This window comes from Gymnoscopelus braueri (genome assembly GCF_963280865.1).
Source record: "Gymnoscopelus braueri genome assembly, chromosome: 17".
In the NCBI taxonomy this organism is placed as follows: domain Eukaryota; kingdom Metazoa; phylum Chordata; class Actinopteri; order Myctophiformes; family Myctophidae; genus Gymnoscopelus; species Gymnoscopelus braueri.
Window position 1 is genome coordinate 26,138,442 of NC_137617.1, and position 21,547 is coordinate 26,159,988.

The window sequence follows — 21,547 nt, forward strand, 5'->3', positions numbered from 1 at the left end:
CAACCGGAAGTTAGTTGTTTGACGAGCATAGGCTGACGCAGAACGACCATCAAAAAAAGAAAACAAATCTAAATATGATTATTGGTATTTGTATGTATAGCCTACTACTGAACTTTTAATTATTGAATACTTTTGTATACCTTTTTTTCTGAATAGTTGAGAGAAAGCTGTATGCATGCACCACCACCAAACACAATTTGTTCTTTGCAGATTTTATTTGTTTCTCAAATACAGTAGAGTTAATGTACAGAAGAACAAAGAATTTTGTCAAGAACTGTACAATATTTACACAAAGACTTTCCTTTTTTCTTTCTTTTTTTTTGGAAAATTAGATTGTTTCCAAAATAAGTCATAGTATGCACAAACATCAAAATGATAAAAATGAAATGACTATTTCCTCTTTAAATATTACTTATTTATACTCCATCCTGTGTGGGGAATGGATAGTTATTTATTTCTTTTTCTTTGCACCTGCATGGTTTTCATGACTGAACTGAAGCACTACAATGTTAAAAGTTTCAAATATACTTTCCCATTCTCTTCTTTTTACAGCCATACTGTATTTGATACTATATTTCTGTCTCAACTTCTGCTCTTTTGTATAGAAGAAAGGGGAAGACGGCTTGGATATGCGGATTACGATTGTATATTTAACCTGTGGAGAAAAGAAAAAGTTATTTAAAATGTTAGGGCAGCAAACCAGCGCTTTGTGAGAGTTTATGTTAAAAACCTCATATAAATAATAAAAATGTGTTTATATATTATCACATAGCTGCCCGGCGCTGCCCCTTATGTAGCATAGAATGAGCGCGAGCGTTAATTAACACATTTCAAGTTGCAATTCTTTCCGCTGACGTGTCCATGTTCACACTGCTCACAGCACACTCTACACGCAGTTTTTAAAAAGCATTCTCTCCCTCTTCCACTCTTTTCAAAAGCCAACCGCTAACGTTAAAGGTCTTTTCAAAAAAATAATTTATGTAAAAATTAAACAGTAATAGTTTCTCTTTAAACTATTGTCTTCTTGACACACAGTTACATGATGCCTTGCGACTCCTCCGCGACTTGGTGCTATAGCTCCTCCGTTGACCTTTCACCCTCATGTCTCTTCTTCGCACAATTGTCAAGTATCCTCTTGACCAGCTGTGGGTGACCCTTGAACCAGTGGGGGCCCCTCCCACGCTCAAAGTAAGACCTTTCTTTATCACAGTCATTGAGCAACAACAAAAAAAGAGAGGTCGGTGTCCAAGTTCACATGAATGGACCCCTTGTGTTCAACGAGGGCCCTGCAAATTCTTCCCTCAGATCTGAAAGACTTCAAGGGGGTTCTGGGGGGTGTGGGGCTATACAGCAGGGTCCATCTATTCCTGCTTTCTTTCTAGTCTCTTTTCGCCCATTTATTTCTTTTTCTTTTCGTATCGTATCCTCTTCCTCTCTTTCCTCCCTTCGTCCTTTATGCCTTCTTGGTGCTGAACGTGAGCAGCTCGATGAAGGAGGCGAAGAGGCTGTCGAGCCAGCTCTGGTTGGCCATGCACTGCTGCACCACCTCCTCCTGACCAGGGTCCTCCGCAGCCTGCTCAATAGTGTTGGTCTGGACAATGGAAAAAGGTTCATATCATGATTCATGCATGAGCCCAGTCCAAGAAGTTGGATCATTTCAAAACACAATACTTACACAGTCAAATCTGAGGCTACCCTCTCTCTCAGTTACAAATGGATAAATTAACGCTGAGGGTTTTACTGTCTAGTCTAGATAATAGAGTAAGGTATTAAATTGCAAATATATGATAACTATCAAAGCATAATCATGCTTGGGAGAGGGGCGCTTACCTCTTTTTTGCACTGTAAGAAGGTGTGGTATTTATAGTGATGCAGAGAGTGGTACAGACTGTAGATCCCATGTGTGTCGGCTGACAGCTTAAGGTCCTGAAAGCAGAGATGTTCACACATTCAAATCAAATCACAGAGCTGTGAGCGACGTTAAATCATGCAGCACTGTGGCATGTGTGGCGCATCGTGGCAGGCGTACCTGTGGTCTGGGAAGGGTTTTCTTCACTCTGTTGAGGGTCTTGCGGTTGTACGCGTCCCCACTGAGCCGCACTCTCACCACTCCTGTGTCCAGGGGATCTACAATGATCTGAGGGTAGGCATGCAGTACCTCCTGCCAAAGAAAAGAAGTCAGGAGGAAGTCAAATATCGGCACATGGTATATTATATTTTAGACAGACAGATAGATATACAAGTATATACTATATAGTTATAGATGTGGTCGTTGTTTTTAACCCCTGTACTTTAAGATTTACACTTTAAGATTCACCTTTGATGAAAAGAAAGTGCACTACACACAATTGTTACATACATTATATAGCAAATACATTTAAAACTTGAGTAAGTTATAATAAGGGGATATATTGGTGTTGCAAGTAAACAGCCAAGGACAGACCCAATTGTCACCTATTACTGTAATGTTACCACAAAATGTACTGAAATAAACTAAACTAAAAATGAAAGTCCAAATCCTGTACATACAAGTGTAAATCTGTCTTTACAACAATTAACACTGGGACAAAAAGCAAACCAGAAGGAACTATTCCACTCTGCTCCTGCCATTTGATACCGATGGCGAGTGCAAGACAGACAGAAGTTGGATATTCAGAGCAGATTACCTGGTGCTGTGAGCTCATGCTGATTCTCCTCAACAGCCTCCTCTTCTGTTCGCTGAGGATGCTGTCAATCTTCCTCATCGGGGGGAGGTACAGCTCATCTGAGAACCAATCGAGACAAAGCAAGACTTGTGAGTCATGGCTTATACACCTGTCAGTACCAAAGCCAGAGGGCAAACTCAAACCAGTTCTTTCTGTGCTCCAGCACATTAGCAGTGCTGCGCCGTCTCCTTCTGCACCCTAGAACCTTGTCTGTCTGGTTTTCTGTGAGTGCCAACAGTATGACCGACAGTGGTGGAAAAAGTACTCAAATGTTTTACTTAAGAAAGAGTATCAAAACTGCAATGTAGAAATACTCTGTTACAAGTAAAAGTCCGGAATTCAAAAATGTACTTGAGTACAAGAATAAAAGTATTGGCATCAAAATGTACCAAAATAAAAAGTAGGCCTACACATTATGCAGAATATCCCATTTCAAGTTTTCAAATGCATATCGCGACGCATTGTGAACACGAAATGTATCTAGGGCTGAAGTGGTTAATGTATGTTTTTTAATAATAATCAAAATCTACCAAGTAACTAGTAACTAAAGTTTCAAATAATTGTAGTACAATATTTGCCTCTGAGATCTAGTGAAGTAGAAGTGTAAGTATTGGAAATTGGAAATACTCAAGTAAAGTACAAATATCTCAAAATTGTACCTTAAGTACTTACTTACATGTACTTAGTTACTTTACACCACTGATGACAGACTTCATAAATCTCTTCTTTAAAAGAATTGTCCAGAAATTCACGTGGCACAATAATGAGGGTGATTCTGTTTGGCGGGCTATCAAGCACCATAAAACACCACTTGGTAATTGCTGGTTAGCGTTGTTGACTTACTTTAGGCTCTCACAGGTGTTCAACATTACCTGGAAATGTCTGTGGAAAGCAAACTGTGGCAAAGCCTCATGCCTCGGAGACAGCTGGCTCATCCATACCCCAGTCACGCACATTAGCTGCAGTATACTCTCTCACACATTTAACGATTTAGAAAATCTCGCCAGTATTCAACCGGGAGCAGGCGCCCACTGGCAGCGTCTTCAGCTACTCATTCTGTCTTTGAAACACCCCTCCGCCCCCCCCCCCCCGCCCTCCAGCATGTCAAGAGCTTTCGAAATAAGGCTCAAATTGTCAAATATGTGATGAGCTCAGAACGCAAACTTCTACCAGGGATGGAAGTGTGTGTGTGTGTGTTTGTGTGTGTGTATGTGACAAATCCTCACCATCTGTGTCCTCCAGAGCTTGAATCATGTCAGCGTCCAGGGCCGTGCTGACCAGCATCTCCACGTAGCTCCTGAACATCTCCCTCATAGCGCGGTTGTTCACTCCACCTTTCACTGGCACTGTGTTCCAGACAGAAAGAGAGAGAGAGAGAAAAGATTTAAAGCCCACCTTCTGGCATTTTCTTCTTTTTTTCAGCTGTTTAATATCTTCATATGCCAATACCAGTATTGCTATACATTGACTCCCAAAGGAATATAGACCTTTTAGACAAATGGACAAGTACAGTTGGGGTTTTGAGAGTCAAGTTAAAGTCTACTGCGATCGTCTATTCTTAGCGAAGAGATATGGTGTACAGGGGGAAAAGGATGGGGCCTAGTATAGACCCCCGAGGGACTCCCGTCAACAAAGTATACTGTATAGGGTTTAAGATGTAAGTGGTTCACAATTTTTACACTCCTCCTGAAATGGCATTTAGGCAAAAATGTCCTATTATTATCACCGCTGACACGACCACTTTGCAACAGTGTTGGTAATACACTGCTATGGCATTATACGCTAGTAGTATGGTTTCAAGCACAGTCATGTGTGTGGTTTGGTTAAAGTTATGGGGGAAACCTTTGAATCAAATTAGCTGAAGGGGCACGTTAAAACCACTGAATACCTCACTTCTGTCACCATTGGTGACCCACATACATCTTGACTTTTTTGTTTCCTGCTCTCTGCTGTCATCATCTCATCTATGTGCTGAGACTGCCAAAAAGTTGAAATAGCCTTTGAAATGATAAAACCCGCTGACTGGCATTGTATGCTAACTGATGCAATGTGGCTGCCTGGAGAAGCAACAACAGCTTGTTTATTATTGCCCGACTGAATGAGCAGCCAAATTGATGGTAATACTGTATGCAAACAAATTGACTTCCAACATCAACAGAGACAGAAACACAACTAAAATGGCTGACTGATGGAGAAATGCAGGTAATCGCGAAACAAAATGGTGCCTCACTTTCTTCCTCGCTAGCCGCTTCCTCTGACGAATCAGAATCAGATGATGAAGGGACTTCCTTCAGCCACTTCTTCCTCTTCTTGGGCGGAGGCTCTGCCTTCACCTTGGCGGGCTTGGACTTGGGCGGGCGTTCTGCTTTCTCCCTCTTCTCCACCTTCCCTTTCCCTCGTTCCGCAGTGGCGGCAGCCCTTTTCTCCACCTTCTCCTGATGTGGTAGTACTCTCTTCTCCTTCTCCTTCTCCCTTTCTCTCTCCCTCTCTTTCTCCTTCTCTCTCTCCTTCTCCTTCTCTCTCTCCTTCTCCTTCTCTCTCTCCTCCTTCTCCTTTTCCTTCTCCTTCTCCTTGGCCGCAGCCGCAGCCGCAGCCGCAGCCGCTGCAGCTTCCTTCTTTTCCCGTTGCTCTCTTGCCCTTGTTCGCTCCCTCTGTTCACGTTGGATGGGTGGAGTCACTCTCTCCTCTTTCTCCACTGCTCGGGGTGCGACCGGGGGCGCAGGGGGCGAAGCCATTCGAGGAAGCGTCTGTCGCCTGTTGCAGTGGAGGAAGGGAGTTGTGTCAGGTGAGATGCAAACCACTTTGGATGCAAACAGGTAGATACTGCAGTCAAGCTTCACTTACGGTATGTCTACTTGCAAAGCAATAGAACAGCCTGAATTTAATTTGTTAAAATAAAACACGATTGGGGATTCGAATGCCTGTAACGTTGCTATTGTACTATATGTGAATGTGACAATAAATAACCTTGAATCGTATATAATCTAATAAGACATATGAGTTAACAAATGGCAAACTGGGCAAACCTGAGAGCAGGGGCAGCTTTGCGCCAGGGTCTTCTCGAGCAGACTCTGACATAGTCCTTCTTATTGACGTTCTCCAAGAATTTGACGTAGAGCCGTTGATAACGCCTCTTGGCATCTCCAAAGTAACCGAGGTACTGAGGAAGAGAAGGGAGAGGGCCATTTAGTTGCTAAAAAGAAATCACATCTTTAAATCTTTGCATATCTGCAGCGTTAACATTTGACAGATCATTTGATCCAAGAGTGCTCTTACATTGCTAGTGGCACAGAACTGTCTTTGCCCATCTTTGATCTCGGGGCTGAACTTCTGCAGCAGGGCTTTCTGCACCCTCCAAATGGGTGGCGGCTCACGACCTGTTTGCAGGGCCACCTACACGCACGCGCACACGCGCACACGCACACACACACACACACACACACACACACACACACACACACAGGCGAATGAAAAGAACACAATGTAAATTGGACGTTGCACAAAATGGTACATAACACATCGAGGATTATGCACCTGCGCCCTACAGATGAACTGTACACACTTGAACGTACAAATGCACACAGAATACCTTGAGAGTCCGGATGTCTTCCACGCGCACCACAAACTCGTCTCTCTCACGGAAGATGCCCTCGCCTCCGCTCTCACTCTCATCCTCCTCGCTCTCCCCGACAATGGCGGCATCCTCCTGTTTCTCGGCCAGGTGCAGGGAGGTGATCTTGGGGGCTGGCGGCTCCTCTGGTGAGGCGGGGGGCTCTGGAGACGGCTGAGGGGACTCCTCCTGAGAGGAGTCTGGGGATGGTGAGGAGGGTGGAGGAGATGTTGCGGATGCGGGGATAGCGGCAGGGGGAGGTGAAGACGGGGGTGCAGAAGGGACTGGGCTAGGGGGCTGGGATTTTTCCTGCTGTTCCTCGGGTGGCGGAAGGGGTGAGGGGAGCGAGAGGGGAGGCAGAGGGGAGTGGGATGGTTCGGAGGATGAGGCAGGAGATGGAGGGACAGGGGGAGAGTCTGGGGCTTCCGGTGTCAGGGCAGGTTCGGAGATGGACGCTGGGAGGAAAAGGAGGGCAACGTTAGACAATCTGGCAAGACCAGCTTGCAGTCAAACCAAAGCCACAAGACGTAATTGTCTTGATATCAATTTTCAGCAGAGCACATAGGAGGGAAATAATTTAGTGGACCAAAAATACAGCAACAGCTCCGGCCTGAGGGAAATAAAATTCACTGTCATAAGCTGAGCTGTAAAAAATCAATTTAGAAAAATGGGGACAGGAGAGGGAAAACTGGGGCATGAGATGAAAGGAAACAACTTGGTAACTAAGGAGTCCTACCATGCCTGATGCTCAGTTTGTCTTACCTTCCAACTTAGCTGCACCCAACGTCTCCAGCTGTGGCTCCTTCTCTTCCATCCCATCGCTCTCCTCGTCTTCACTTCCCACCGTCCTCTCCTCATTCTCATCCTCCTCGTGCTCCTCCGTCTCGCCATCTTCACGTTGGAGCACGGCCGGTTCATTTGACTGCGCCTGGACATGAGGGCTGTGCACCGTGGGCTGGGGGCTGAGGGTCGGGGGCTGCAGAGTGGGAGTGAGCGGAGAAGGGCTGAGCTGAGGCTGGGAATGCGGCTCTGGCGGTGAATCAGGCAGAGGGGCCTGGAGGCTGGAGCCCAGCTGGGGCGTGTCGTAGAGGGCCGATATGGCTGACGAGATGCTTTTCTGGAGGTCCTGGTTCTTTCCGACCGAGTCCTCCTCGTCTGAAGAGAACGAGGGCAGTGTCTCCAGATTCCGTTTAAGCTCATCCTCCAGCCTCTTGGGGCTGTGGCAGCCGCCGAGGGCCAGCCCCCCATTACCTTCTCCATCCCCAAATGGAGGTGGTGGAGGACGAGGGGCAGGAGATAGTGGACGGAGACCCCCTGACTTACAGAGAGAGGCTTCACCATTGCCATGTTCCATTCCTGGTGGGATGTCCAAGTCTGGACCTTTCTTCCCTGTCTTGAGAAAGTCCAAAAATGAGGCCATGAAGCCAGCCTTGGACTCTGAGTCCCTCTCTTCACCCTGGTGGGATGCAAAGGTGGGAGGTTAATAGACAGGTGGAGATGGAAGGTCAGGCAGAAGATAAATTGTGTACCAAATATTTTGCAGTTTGTCAAAGTAAGTACCGTAGCCGTTTTCTGTGTATTTTATTCTTGTCTGGCACAGGGGGGTCTCGGACAAACCTAGAGACTTAAGGTCCTTACACACCGGGGGCGAACTTTTCATGCGAATAATATATATATTTTTAAAAACCTTATAAAGTCAATGGAAGCTTCCATGGAGCGAAAAAGCGAAGCGAAAAAGCATCTTTTAATTATTCCGAACGAGTCTGAATTTTGCGTATATTCGCATAATCGCCGGTGTGTAACCGCCTTTAGTCCCCCCCACAAAGGCACTGACTGAGGTTGGTTCTTCCTCCGACCTAGAACAAGCCATTGATGGGTGCAACACAAGACCTCTCAACAAAATTTGAAAAGTGGGTGTGATTCTTTTTTTTTCTTTTTTTCCTTCTCTTTAGTGATTATGAGGCTTGGAGCCAGGCAACACAATGAACGTTGAACCAAATCACAGTACAGGCTAACTAATACCATGTAAATGAGTGAATGTCACTCAACAAGAATTATTAATCTTACAATTGAAAAATGTTAACGTGACACGTCTTGTTAAACATAAGTTGTTTTTGTCGAGTGTCATGGTCATATCTCATATGATGATGTATTTAATCGTAAATTCAAAGTTTTACATATCCTCTCAAATGATGATGCATTTAAGCGTAAATTCAAAGTTTCACATATCCTCTCTTGCCTTACATAAACGTGGAAGATTTGTCCTTAACCACTTACAACCTATCGTCCCTATTTTGGTAGTCTCTTGAGACAGACTGTTGGCTCACACGGTTTTCAAATGCCTCTGCCGAACAGTCTGTACAAGTTCTGAAAATGCCAAGTTGTCTGGCCTCCAACCCACTGGGTGTTTTGTCTTTGCAGTCACGTAAATACATCCTACGGTAAATCAAATGAGTCTAAATATATCTAGGTTGCTGCTTAGCAGAAATGGAAATTCTAAAATATATTTGAAAGAGTATTTTGAAATATATTGCGACTTTCAGAAGGGGTAGTTACAGACTCTCAGTAGCATTCAGAGATTGTGGAAGATGTTCCCTGGCTTGAGAGACTAACACCCCCCCCCCCCCTCCAGAAAGAAACACAAACCCCCCGCACAAAAGTTCAAAAATAGACGATCTACAAGCTTGCAACAAGTTGGGAGCTTGTGGAGCAGCTATTTTCACATTGGTTTTTTTACGTTGTTTTGTAAATGAATGCCCTGCTTCGTCATACTACAGTGTCACACAAAAGTACTATTTTTTTTATTTGAATCCTGAAAAGTAACAGTTTTGGACATATGAAGTTTCCACCCGACAGAGTGTTTGAGCCCCTTACCCTTTCCTCCAACCCCTCTCCATCCATTCCATCACTGCACATCTGGTTCTTCTGCTTGTCCTTCTCCTGGTTCCTGCTGCCCTCTGTGCTGCAGGGAGGTCCAGGGCTCAGACCGAGGGACGGGGCAGAGCCCACAGAGCCGTCCGAAAGCGCAGGGTCCGTGCCGGACAGAGAGTCTGTCCTCAGTAAAGCATCCGAGGTGGACGAGGACAGGGTACCGATTGGCAGCTTGATCTAGAAAAGTGATAGAAGTGGGCAAATATGATCTATTTAATATCAGTATGTTTACCACAACGAATTCTAGCTTCTCTTTTTTTGGGCATGACCTAATAGGAGAACATTCGGTGAAAACAGCAGATCTACAAGCTCACAACACATTTCATTTCATGCATTTGTCTTCATCCTGCTTACTTAAGTGCAACCACACTTTTCTTTTCTCACTACATTTTTATAGATTTTTTACATGGAATCAATCATGCATTTCAAGCAGTACAAAATCAACACCATTGAACTCAAGTGCAACCACACTTGATTATTTTGTTTGTTCATACGCTCTTAACACTAGAGCTGTCAAAATGGGCCAAAATTATATTTGAATATTCATTTTTTTTTAAATATATACATTCAAACTATTCAAATAAATCGACTTTCGAATATATATCATTTTTTATAGAAAATATTGTATGCAGTAAAGCTTAATATAAAGACCTCATGAAGTCTCTATCTTTCTCTCTATCTATTTCTGTCTATGCGCCGCCTGTGGTTGGTGCTGAGAAGCAGGCTCTCTTGCTATGTCATATTAACGATTAATACTTATATCTTATTCGATAGGCTTATGAGCCTAGGTAATATAATGATTTATAATAATTAATTTATGATAATGATTTCCGAACTGTTCCGGAGAAAGTGGAATAATATTTACCTTGACATGAAAGTTGTAAACCAGTCTATTCAGTCAAATTCAATATAGCCTACTTTCAATACTTTTATATTGAATTAAAATTAAGATACATGAGAAATGTGACACAGACGTTTTACCGTGAGACGTTCTAGATCACTTCTTTGATCGAGTCTTGTTGTAAACTGTCTGCCAATTACCAAATTAATCAATTAAAGTGACGTTGTGCGATTCAATGTGTTGTGTACATTAAGTGCATCGTTCAACCGATTTGGGGGTTTGTCTGTCTGCGGTGAGGAGTTTGTGTGGATACTGGATGGCAAGGCTCTGCAATCTCGCGACACCAGCTGCTGTGCAAGGTTACAGGCACACAGAGCCTCGCGAGAACTCGCGAGGAAGACTTTCTTTGTTTTCTTTTTTTTTATCTTAATTTTTACAGTTGAATATTCCTTTATTTTTAATACTCGAATATATATTCGAATATGGAATATTCATTGACAGCCCTACTCAACACTTGCTCTGAGATATGCGTGCATTTCACACAGTGCTCCACTCTCTGCTCCACTCACTCACTGTACATGACGTCACAGTCTGAGTCACATGCTCATAGCCAACAGACACAAAGGACAAATACATAATTTTAAAGAGAAGCAAAAAATCTAGAAATCATTAGTGGGAACTGTTAATGCCATTGTGTCTGAACCAGTTCCGGTTCCTCATGTTGGAACAAATGCAACTCACTTAGGCTCACTGAAGGGAAGACACAGATAAGGACTTTTGCAAGCTATCTTGGAAGTTAGGCCTCTGTGTCCTTGTGGCATGTGTATATGCTATATTTTTGCTGGACATTGAGTCGGACGATATTTTAATTTGCCTGACTTGGAGAGTTTTTAAATTGGTTAGACAATTAACTGCTAACATAAACTCTGACCACCCTGCACGCTACCCTCCAAAAAGCAACCTTAGAAGAGAAAGAAAAGAAAGAAGGGAGGCGGGGGTCCCTCTCGCTTTGCTCTTCCAACAACCATCCTAAAGGGAGAGGTTCTTGGCCTACTGGCAGTGCTCACCTTCAAAGGTGGGATGGGTTCATGGTGCTGCTGCTGGGGTTGGTGGTGAAGCGGCTGCTGCTGATGGAGGTGATGGGGGTGCATCTGGTCTTGTTCCTTCCCGCCCATTTCCATGTACATGTCCTCTCTCTTCCCTCCTCTCCCCCGGCCCCCACGGCCTCTTCCTCTACCTCGCCCTTCCACGTTGAACCCTGCTCCGCCTCCTGGGGGCGCTCCGCCCATCTCCCCCATCATACCCCGGGGACTATAAGGCTCTGGCAGAGGGCGGATGCGAGGCCTGCCTCTAGGTCTTGGGGGTCCATCTCTCTTGGGCTTCGAAGGCTTTCGACCCCTCTTCTTGGGGCCATCGTGGGGCAGCAGAGGTGGCGGGCCGAGGGAGGAGTAGCCGGAGGAGTGGTAAAAGTCAAGGTCGCTCATTAAGGGGCTGAGAGACCCACTTCCACTTCCTGCCCCGCCTCCCTTCCTGCAGCTGGACACCAAGTCCGGCAGGAGGTCAGGGAGTCGCCGGCTGTTCAGGCGGATGTCAGCTGGCTGGTCGGCTTTGTCCTCGTCGTCTTCAAACTCGTACTCTTGGGCGTAACTCTTCTTGGGAAGCGTGTTGGGGTCCCGCCGCTCCTTTAAGAGATGGTAAGAACTTGACTTAAGGAGCTTCTTGGGACGTGAGGAGCAGAAAATGGGAGATTGCAGGCCTCCAGAGCTGGTGCCTGTCCCAGTTACTCCAGGCCCGGAGGGAGGTTTCCCCCCAGAGTTGGTGGAACCAGTACCGGTGGATCCCAGGCCCATCCCTGGGGCCTGAGACTGAATCAGACCAAGCTGTTCGGTGTTGACAGTGGAAGGGAGCTCATGGGACTTCAGCGAGTCCAGATCCAGAGTCATCGTGTTATTGGTGGACTCTTCCAGGCCATGACAGTACTGGCTATAATCCTGCTCCCCACCATGGTGACTCATCATGTCATAGCCAGCTCCAGCACCTGTTCCCGACCCACCTCCACTCTGCCCTGCCTTCATCGAGTCTAATCCCTCTTGACCAGTCTGGCTTTGGTTCATCTCCTCCTGCCCTGGCCCTGTGCCTCCAGAACAACTGGACTTGTAGTCGTCTGCACAGAACATGTCCTCCATTCCTGGAAAGAAGGAGCGGTCCTCATCCTGAAGGAGGGAGTCAGGGAAGCAGATAGACGTCAGCGGGACAAAACGGTTGCTCTGTTGGTTCTGGCTCGTCTTCTCCACGGGACTGACCGAGTCGAACGGGTGTTGTTCTGAACGCTGCTGATCCATCTGAGCCTGCTGGGGAGTGAGCTGGGATGTGAGGGGCTGCTGGGGGTCAGGCTGAGGCTGGGAGTGGTGAGCGTGCTGGGGCTGCTGCTGCTGGGAGTGAGAGTGGTGGGGATGGGTTTGTTGGTGGTGCGAGTTGGGGTGCTGCTGCTGTTGTTGCTGCTGATGGTGCGGTGGCAGGTGGTGCATGTGAGATGGAGTGGACAAACCCAAGTCGGGCTCAGAGAGGAAGGAGTGGAGCTCGGACGCAGAGTGCTGTTGCGAGTGGTGGGTTTGCTGCGTTTGGTGGTGGGACTGGTGTTGCCTTTGCTGCTGCTGTTCTTGCTGCTGCTGTTGCCTGTGGCGCTCTGCACTTCCCCCACTGCCCCCTCCACCTCGCCTCTCCTCTACGACCCCCGCATCCGTGTTAGAGGTCTGGGAGAGCGAACGCTCCAGCATGTCCAAGGAAGAGACCGCTGAACTCTGCTTGGCCTGGGTCTGGTCGTGCTGCTGTGAGCCATGGCTGTAGTGAGCCGCCGCCACCTCCAGGGCCTGGGATTGAAGTTGGAGCTGGAGCTGGGTGGCCTGGGATTGAGGCTGGGCCTGGTGTTTGCTTGAGCCCATTCGCCCACCAGTACCTTCCATGACGGCCTGCTGTTGACTAATAGAATGCTGCTGCTGCGATTGCGGGTGAGAGTCCATCTTGTGGTGCTGCTGATGCTGTGAAAGAGTGTCCATTTTGTGGTGCTGCTGATGTTGCTGTTGGTGGGAGTCCATTTTCTGGTGCTGTTGTTGGTGTTGTTGTTGTTGGTGGGAGTCCATTTTGTGATGCTGCTGTTGATGTTGTTGGTGGGAGTCAATTTTGTGGTGCTGTTGATGTTGTTGTTGTTGTTGGTGTGAGTCCATCTTGTGATGCTGCTGATGTTGACGATGGGAGTCCATTTTGTGGTGCTGTTGATGTTGTTGTTGTTGTTGTTGTTGGTGCGAGTCTATTTTATGGTGTTGCTGTTGCTGATGCTGCTGATGCGAGTCCAATTTATGGTGCTGCTGCTGATGTTGATGGGGCTCCATCTTGTTTCGGGTGGTATGGGACAGCACTGACTGGAGCAGGTGCGGGGGCTGGCGGGACTGATCAGTGGGGGAGTCCATAAGTGAAGCAGCCGCTTGGGACTGGGGATGCTGTTGTGGGACTTCCGGAGTTTTCCGGGGGTACGGCATTTCAGCGCGTTCTTGAGGCTTCTTTTGTAGCTCCAATTGGCTGTGGGACTGCATTTGTGAGTGCGAGGACACATGCTGACTGTGGGAGGAGTGCTGGGGAGTGAGGGAGTATGGGTCACCCCGTCCATAGTGGACCACTGAATCCAGGTCGTCATGGTGATGGAGGTGGGGATGCGCTTGTTCAGCACTGCCTCTCCCCCCACTACTCCTACTGCTTCCAACAGATCTATCATTCCTTTGTTGTTGTTGAAGAAGATGTTGTTCATGTTGTTTTTTCAGAGACATCTCCAGCTGGGTTTCCAAGCCAGAGATGGTCCCTCCAGATGCAGCACTGGCAACTCCAGCGCTGGAGGTGGCACTGTGGGTACGGATGACACTCTGAAGGTGGTACCTCTCCTCAGAACTCTTGCCCATATCATAAGAGAGGCCTTTGCCTGCATCAGAGTTTGACGGCACAGATTGGGGCTGAGCCTGCTGCTGTTGAGATGTCTGTTGTGGTTGTTGTTGTTGCGGGTGGTGATGGGCCGACTGGGGAGTAGGACTGGCCTGCGCTTGAAGAAGGTGCTGGATCAAGAAATCGTCGTCGTCGTCTACTTCCTCTTGGGACCTCTGAGTGCCCACTCCTAGCATGGAAGTGTCAGACTTGGATTTGGACGAGGTAGGGTGATAGGACTGGGGCTGGGAGCTGGGGCCTCTGGTGTCAGGGTAGCCCTGCGGGGAGGCCAAGAAGGTGGGGGAGAGAACCGAGGATATGTACTTGTTGGAGCCAGTACCTCCTGGAGACTGAGTAGGGCAGGCAGGCACTGGGGAATGCAACCCTGGACGGATGATACCAGAGTTGCCAGATGGGGAGGGACTAGAATCTGGGATATGATAAGAACTGCCTCCACCCCCTCCCCCACCTCTCTCATTGGCCATGCTACTCCCAGCTCCTCCACCAGACCCAGAGTTTCCACCTGCTGTGTTATTACTGCTTCCTCCGCCAGATGCTCCACTGCCTGACGAGCCACTTGACCTTAGAAGAGCAGGGGAGTGACCTGGGGCTCCATAGCCTAGCGATGGGCTTCCAGCTCCACCTAGGGAAGAGGGAAGCGAACCGTAGGCAGAGTCTGCCCCATACACATCAGTGGAGTACGACTGGCTTCGTCCCCCTAGACTATAGCCTTTCCCTCCAGTACCCGAGCTCAGGTCTTGGGCTTGAGGAGAGCTGAAGCCGCCATAGGTCTGGGGCAGATGAGGCGTAGGGGGCTGGTTGGGGGAGTACGACTGGGTCTGCTGCTGTTGAGGAGGAGTCTGACCAGTGAGGGCGGTGGTGGGGGTCTTCACTGGGGGCACAGGAGAACCATAGCCTGAAAGGCAGGCCTTGGAGAGAGGCTGTGGTGCAGAAGTAGAGGAGGTAGGTGGGGGCTGCTGTTGCTGGGAGGCAGGCGGAGGTGGAGCAGGCTGAGGCGGGGGCTGCTGTCTGGAGGGTGCCGCACTAGAGCTAGAGGTAGGAATGGAGTTGGAGGGGTGGGGGCCTGTGGCAGCAGAAGAAGAAGAGGAGGTAGAGGAGGTAGAGGAGGCGGAAGGGGGCGTGTGTGGAGTTCTAGAGGAGGATGCTGAGCTGGCGGAGGAATAGCCGCTGCTGGAGCTGTTCTTGGTACCTTTTCCAGCTGACGAAGATGAGGAAGAGGAGGAGGAGGAGGAATACGGGGGCTGGATGATGGGCCGGTACTGCTCAGTGCGAGCGGCTGCGGCGGCAGCAGACTTTTGATCAGAGGTGGGGCTCTGGTCCCCCAGGGGGCTGCAGGAAAGGCCAGCGTGCCTATGGTGGCTGCCTATCTGCTGATACCCCGCCCCTCCACAACTAAGATAGTGCTGGAGGGAGTGGGCAGCAGAGGAGGACAGCTGCGACTGGGACGGCGTGGGCCGCTGGTAGTGCTTAATAACACTGTCCTGTCGGGGAATAGCCCGCTCCTGGGCTGAGTTGGACTGGGACTGGGACTGGGGCTGGGCTGAGGAGAAGACTGAGGCGTTGTACAGCTGGGAGGACTGATCCTGCAACTGTGAGGACAGCAGGTTAAACTGATGTGACTGCAGGTGTCTGGCTGAGGACGCTTGGGCAGAGGTGGCACCTGTGGGATCCTGGCCACCTCTGTAGGCAGCCGCAGCAGCGCCTTGCGAGGACAGGAGTCTGTCGAAGCCCAGGCTGGATTGGGAGGGGGCCTTGATGTGCAGCAGGGGGTCGTGGGGGGAGAGCAGCCCGTTGGAAGTGGGGCTGAATGTGGGTGTGTCCTGCAGGGAAAGGGAGCCGGTGGGGAAGGAGCGACTAGAGAATGAGGCTGGATGCTGATAGGCTGAGAGAGCTGAGGAAGAGGGGAAGGAGCCAGAGCCGGGGAGAGCTCCGGAGATGAAGAGCTCAGCAGGAGCAGGTGTGTGCATCGCTGTTAGGAGGAACAAAAGACAAATTTACTGAAATCCATCAATCAATCTGATTAAATTGAAAAACACTGACAATCACAGCAAAGTAAGAAAACTGTACATTGTTAATACGCTTCTAAATCAATGTTAAAGAGGGGGGGGGAAATCACAAAATGTTAACATCAAAAGCATTATTTCCACATTCTTAAAACAATGACCAAAACCAGTAGAATGACAATATAGCCAAACATGGACGGCTGCTCTGTAAATGTCATATTGACTCTGGGGCCTGTTTAAATGTCAACGCGTGAAGAAAGATTCATCACAGCCCCACCTGTCTGCCAGGATGGTGTGCGGAACTGGGAAAGAAGGGAGGAGGCTGAGGGTGGAGGCTGGGGACCCCGGGACTCCAGGGCCGAAATCAAGTTCATGACGGAAGCATCTGGACCAGATGGGCTGGCGTGGTGCAATCCCGTGTCAAAGAGACCCGAAAGACCTGATGGAAGCAGAGATAGCATTGTGAAACAAACTTTGATTGAAAGAATATGAGAATATTTAGACCAAGTTTCACAGAAATAGATTATTATTATTATTTTAAGCTATTTTTAGTAGTCAATTATTTTACCCCTTTTTCCTCCTAATTTAGTCATTATGCCTATTAACTCATTGACTGCCAAGGACGAGAATGGACGAAAATTCGTCCAAACGCCCACACCACCAAGGACGAGATTCAACAAGATTTTTTTTTTTTGTGGTTTTATAAAAGATCGCGCTGCTATCACCCGAGTGATCACTTTCACTTTCTACTCACAATGATGCGGAAATAACGTCGTTCGAAGATTTCCGCCTCCGTCCACTTCCTGTTTAGCGTTTTCATAAAGAACAGCTGTATCTTGAGTTGACTTTTTTTGCCCTGCATTTCGCGATACATGCTATTTTCAACAAGCTATTGCAAGGCAAGGGGCTGTCGCGGTTGGAATGTTTTTTCTCTGGGCGACCCACACTGATACCGTGTGTGTTTACAAACGGCCGGATGAGCGATCATAATGGATATACATTTTCTGTGGCCAGTTGAAAAGGTAAGAAAATCGTGCATTTTTGGCGAGAGATGGTATATTCACATGCTATTACAAGGCAAGGGGCCGTCGCGGTTGGAACGTTTTTTTCTCTGGGTGACGCACACTGATACCGCTCAGGCGAGCGATCATAATGGATAAAAATGTTCTGTGCAGTTGAAAAGGTAAAAAAAAACGTAAATTGCTGGCAGTGGGCACACATTTCTGTGTTGCCACTACTATTGGTACCATACTGGCTCACCTGCCTGTGAAGAGGCTCAACTTGGAGGACATCCTATCCCCCCTCCCCCCCCCCCAATCGCCCTCCTTATCCGGCTTCCCTCCCTTAAACATGGCCAATTGTGTTTGTACACGCTCGGCCAAACCGCGGCAGATTCAAGCCTCTAGACTATGCAGTGGTGGAAAGGTACTTGACCCCTGTGCCACCCAAGCACCCCCAGAAATAGATTAGACTTTGTTGCAAATATAGCGATTTCGCAATGGAAACTCAACTCAACAGAAAGGAAACCATATAACTAGAGGTAATAAGTGAAAACATGGAATACGTGGTTTGTTAAAAATAATCAAATAATCAAATTAATCCAAATAATTACCTAAAATGCAGCATTTTACTCTGACTACATTGCACCCAGGCAAGTTCAACCACAAACAATGATTCATGACTGGGGCCCCTTGTTGTAGTACCAGGGATGGTATATGACATTTATCTCACCCAAACTCCGTCCAGCTGCTCCCCAAGCTCCGCCTTGGCCAGAGGTCCCTGGGTGGTGATTGGTGGCATAGCCCTGCAGAGGATGTGGGGTGGCGTAGGCTTGTCTGTGAAGGAGCTCTGATTCAGGGTGGGATGATCTGGAGCTCCCATACACAAGACTAGGGAGAGAGACGTCGGGAGGAAGGGGGAAATGTGGAGGGTCATTAATCAATTCATTTCAGGGTGAATTTACATATGCCCCTCCCCCAAAAGGTGACCCTTGAAAAAAAATCTTGTGCCTGGCCTCATTAGCAAAATGTCAAAATAATTTGACAGCAAAATATTTTACTGTAAAAAAAAAAGGGGGGGAAATACATACAGATTTAGATAGATTTAAATTATGACTTTTAAAGTCAATGTTATCTATCAGTCTGGTTATCATCTGAGAGATCTGATCACAAAACATGTAGCCTACCTGAGAAAAATCCAATGCCAAACCAGTTAATGGCAGAATAAATACAAATAATATAGATCTTTGTGTTAAAGGGGGAAACAATGGCCCCTATGTGAAGTTCTGAGCTGCATGGGATTATATGCCCTAATTAAATGATGGGATGCAGCATAGGATAAATATGTTCAAATTTAGTCATCTCGAGTACAACTCAGCAACATGAGTGGCATACATTACAAAAGTGATATAATTTTTTATTAGAGCATCTCAAATTGTCATAATGTACAGCACTCTCAGTGTTTGTCATCTTTGCACATTGAAGACAAAAATTGTCCATTTTCACATTGAGCTTGTTGGACAAACCTAGTAATAACCTATCAATAAACTAGCACTAGCTGGAATAAAGATAACAAGGATGGCTCAGTGACGACACAAAAAATCGGAAGTGTTTGTAGCCCCCAGTAGCACGACCCTTTTCCACAAGTGTCATTTGAGTTTTTTTCCTTCTTTTTTTTTGTAAATGTGGACGCAAGTAAACGTATATATATATTATATTTGTACTGCCACAGGGTAGTGCGACTAATATATAAGTTAAATTAGTCTTAATTAACGTGTTACAACGGCGCAGTTTTAAAACTGAAGCACTTCCGCGAGGTGACGCTTAGTTGTGACATCATTGGCGAATCCTTGGTATCTTTATTATAGTCCTACCACCGCCATAGCAGCAAGGCGTAGCAGACAGACTAGGCCCTGATTCAAAGACCAGTCTTCTGCGTTTAAATAAACCACACGTGACCCGTGTGCAGTAGTCAATTAGAACTAAAATATTAGGGACGAATTATGTAGAGTGTGCCCATTTACTTTAGTAGTTATTTTGCATGCCTACACGCCTGTGTTAGGCCTGCATTTAAACAACGCTAGCTTGCGAGCTAAGCTAAAAAAGCAGACGAGCAAAGTACCTTGTGATTATAACCCAGTTAAATTCTGACCGTGTCAGATTTTGATCACACTGATTCATTTGGCCCTTTAATTATTTTTCGTCTGGGCCAGACAGACAGGCTAACAATCACCAAAGTGCAATTCAAATCAAACGCATCGCAATTCAATTATGCAAATAAAAAAAAACTAAATGTAACCCCAAAGACGAGGAGGACCAATAATAATATGGAAAACACGCTTGGGGGAGGAAAGAAACAATACATTTTGCGTTGCAAATTTCTCGTATGACGTCTTACAAATGTTATAACAACATCCTGGTGTCTGCTACAATGTAGCCTGTTGGTTGTTGTTAATGTGTCACAGGATGGATTGCAGTGTGTGTGTGTGTGTGTGTGTGTGTGTGTGTGTGTGTGTGTGTGTGTGTCTGCTGCGTCTGCACTCCCAGCATTTCCTCTCAGTCAGTCACATCTATCAATGAATTTATCACCGTCCGTGACAAGGCCCGTATACACGGAACAATAATTCCCACAGATGCATTGCTGTGGTGGACAGACATATGCCCCCCGCCCCCATCCAACCCCCCCTGTCCCCTTGTCTCCATCATTAAGTCCACCTAAAACCCCATAGGGTCCCGTCTGTCAATCAACATTCAATTCATTTTCAACATTCCCCTTTACCTTTCTCCACCCCGCCCACCCCCACGACACGCACTACACTGCCTGATCACTGTTTATAATAATATTACTATGCAATCATTATGGATGACAATGCAATACATCCACTGGCAGGGAGCGAAAAACCAACCATTTCCACACAATGACAATGTGTTTGCGTGGGTGTGCACGCCGTGCATTTTGCAAGAGAGTATCGGAGATGCAAAAAAAAAAAAAAAAAAAAGAGCACATTGTGTGAATCAGGATGCATACATACCTTGCTTTTGCCGATCTCTCGTAACTCCATCCAGCTCCTGCGCCCAAATCGCCGAATCCTGTTCCCGGGTAATTTCTATCCATTTATGTTGATGTATGTAAAAAAAAAAAAAAGAGGGACCAAAAGCAACGAGGAGTCGGGAATCCCAACAGATTATGGCTGGGGGGGAAAAAACCTGTCTCCCCCCGCTCTTGATTTTCGTGCTATTTTCCCGGTTTCATACGCAAGTCGTCAGGAGTGGAAAACAGCATATTGAAAGAGAAATGGAGGGGAGGAGAAAGCTGGATGGAAAAGAGGGGGGTCTACGGGGGTATTCTCCCAACAACCACCTCCAAAAAAAAAAAAAATCACTCTTTCGCCTTTGCTATACTTTCCCCGTCTATCATTTCCACGAATGCAAATGTGTTCCGAAACCACGCACGCTCATCGCGACGAAGATGCCAAAAAAACATTTGATCGAATGCGTCCCTTTTTCTAAATGCCTCTCCTCCCCTTTCTTCAAGCTAGTTTTTTGTGCTACAGTGCTAGGTAGCGCGGTCGGTAAAGATTGCGATCTCTACAGGCCACGTTGGTTGATAATCCTTCTCTATTAGATGAGCGAAAAATCCCCCAGATCATAATTCTTTTGCATGCAAAATCGTTCCCCCCCCGCCCCCCAAATTGTTGTTGGGCTAGCAGATGCTAGCTGGCCCTGCTGTCGACGCATCAAAATAAAACAGGGCTGCTATTTTTTTCCTCTCTCTCGTCTCTCTCTCTCTGTCTCCACGTATTTCTGCTTTCTGCCATTCATCAAGTACAGCGACGAGTTTGTTGCCGATCTAATAGATTATGGCGCGGTCGCGGTCGAAACGAACGCAGAAGTGTAAAGAAAGTAGGCCTCGCTTTATATATTTTTAGTCATTTTCCTCTGAAGACGCCATTTTTGAAGGCGGCTGACTGCTTGGCTCTCCGTTCTCTCCCTCTCCCCTCACTCACATCACTGCCTGAAACACACGCACACACTGTCTGTCTGCTTGACCTCCATTCACCGGTCCTCCAGTCTGCCATCTAGTAGAGCAGCTATACAGCAGCTTATGCTATTTGGGTTCTGTTTTACAGGACAAGCAACAACTAGCAAAACATATGTATATATAAAATAATAATAAAAGATTCTTGCGTGGTTTGATGCATTTTATATACTGTTTTATAAGTGGGCCTATTTTCAACGATGCTGGGGGGGGGGGGGGGGCGTTTGACAGTATAAATCAGATTTCCTGCATTCATCTGAATAGAAAGTTATGTATAGCCTATATGCAAGACACGACGAGTTAGACAATGTTTTCTCCATTTGAATTGTTCTCCAAAGCAGCTTCAGCTTCAACTTCAGCTTAATATATTTTTTAAAGAAAATATTTTATTGTGTCAGACACTTGTAGGCCTGCTATAATAATAATAATA

General features: G+C 46.9%; 1 protein-coding gene across 1 annotated transcript; it reads right to left on the reverse strand.

Moving 5' to 3' along the window:
• Positions 1-196: 196 nt before the first annotated feature.
• On the reverse strand, positions 197-21,265 carry prr12a (proline rich 12a). Its single transcript, XM_080456272.1, has 15 exons — positions 20,111-21,265; positions 17,812-17,969; positions 16,358-16,519; positions 11,155-16,046; positions 9,190-9,423; positions 7,078-7,771; positions 6,295-6,770; positions 5,982-6,098; positions 5,732-5,865; positions 4,936-5,459; positions 3,932-4,051; positions 2,667-2,764; positions 2,030-2,161; positions 1,831-1,926; positions 197-1,591 (listed from the first exon to the last, which is right to left on the reverse strand). The coding sequence occupies exons 1-15, from the start codon at positions 20,191-20,193 to the stop codon at positions 1,454-1,456; spliced, it is 8,058 nt and encodes a 2,685-aa protein (XP_080312398.1). The 5' UTR covers positions 20,194-21,265; the 3' UTR covers positions 197-1,453.
• Between the last annotated feature and the right edge of the window lie 282 nt (positions 21,266-21,547).

What these genes read in the sequence shown, in the direction of transcription:
- prr12a (XM_080456272.1), bottom strand. Translation starts at nt 20,193, where the DNA reads ATGGATAGAAATTACCCGGGAACAGGATTCGGCGATTTGGGCGCAGGA. An exon ending in AAGACATCCGGACTCTCAAG is followed by an intron (nt 6,099 to 6,294) that starts GTATTCTGTGTG and finishes GCGTGCGTGTAG; the next exon opens with GTGGCCCTGCAAACAGGTCG. An exon ending in AAAGCTGCCCCTGCTCTCAG is followed by an intron (nt 5,460 to 5,731) that starts GTTTGCCCAGTT and finishes CCACTGCAACAG; the next exon opens with GCGACAGACGCTTCCTCGAA.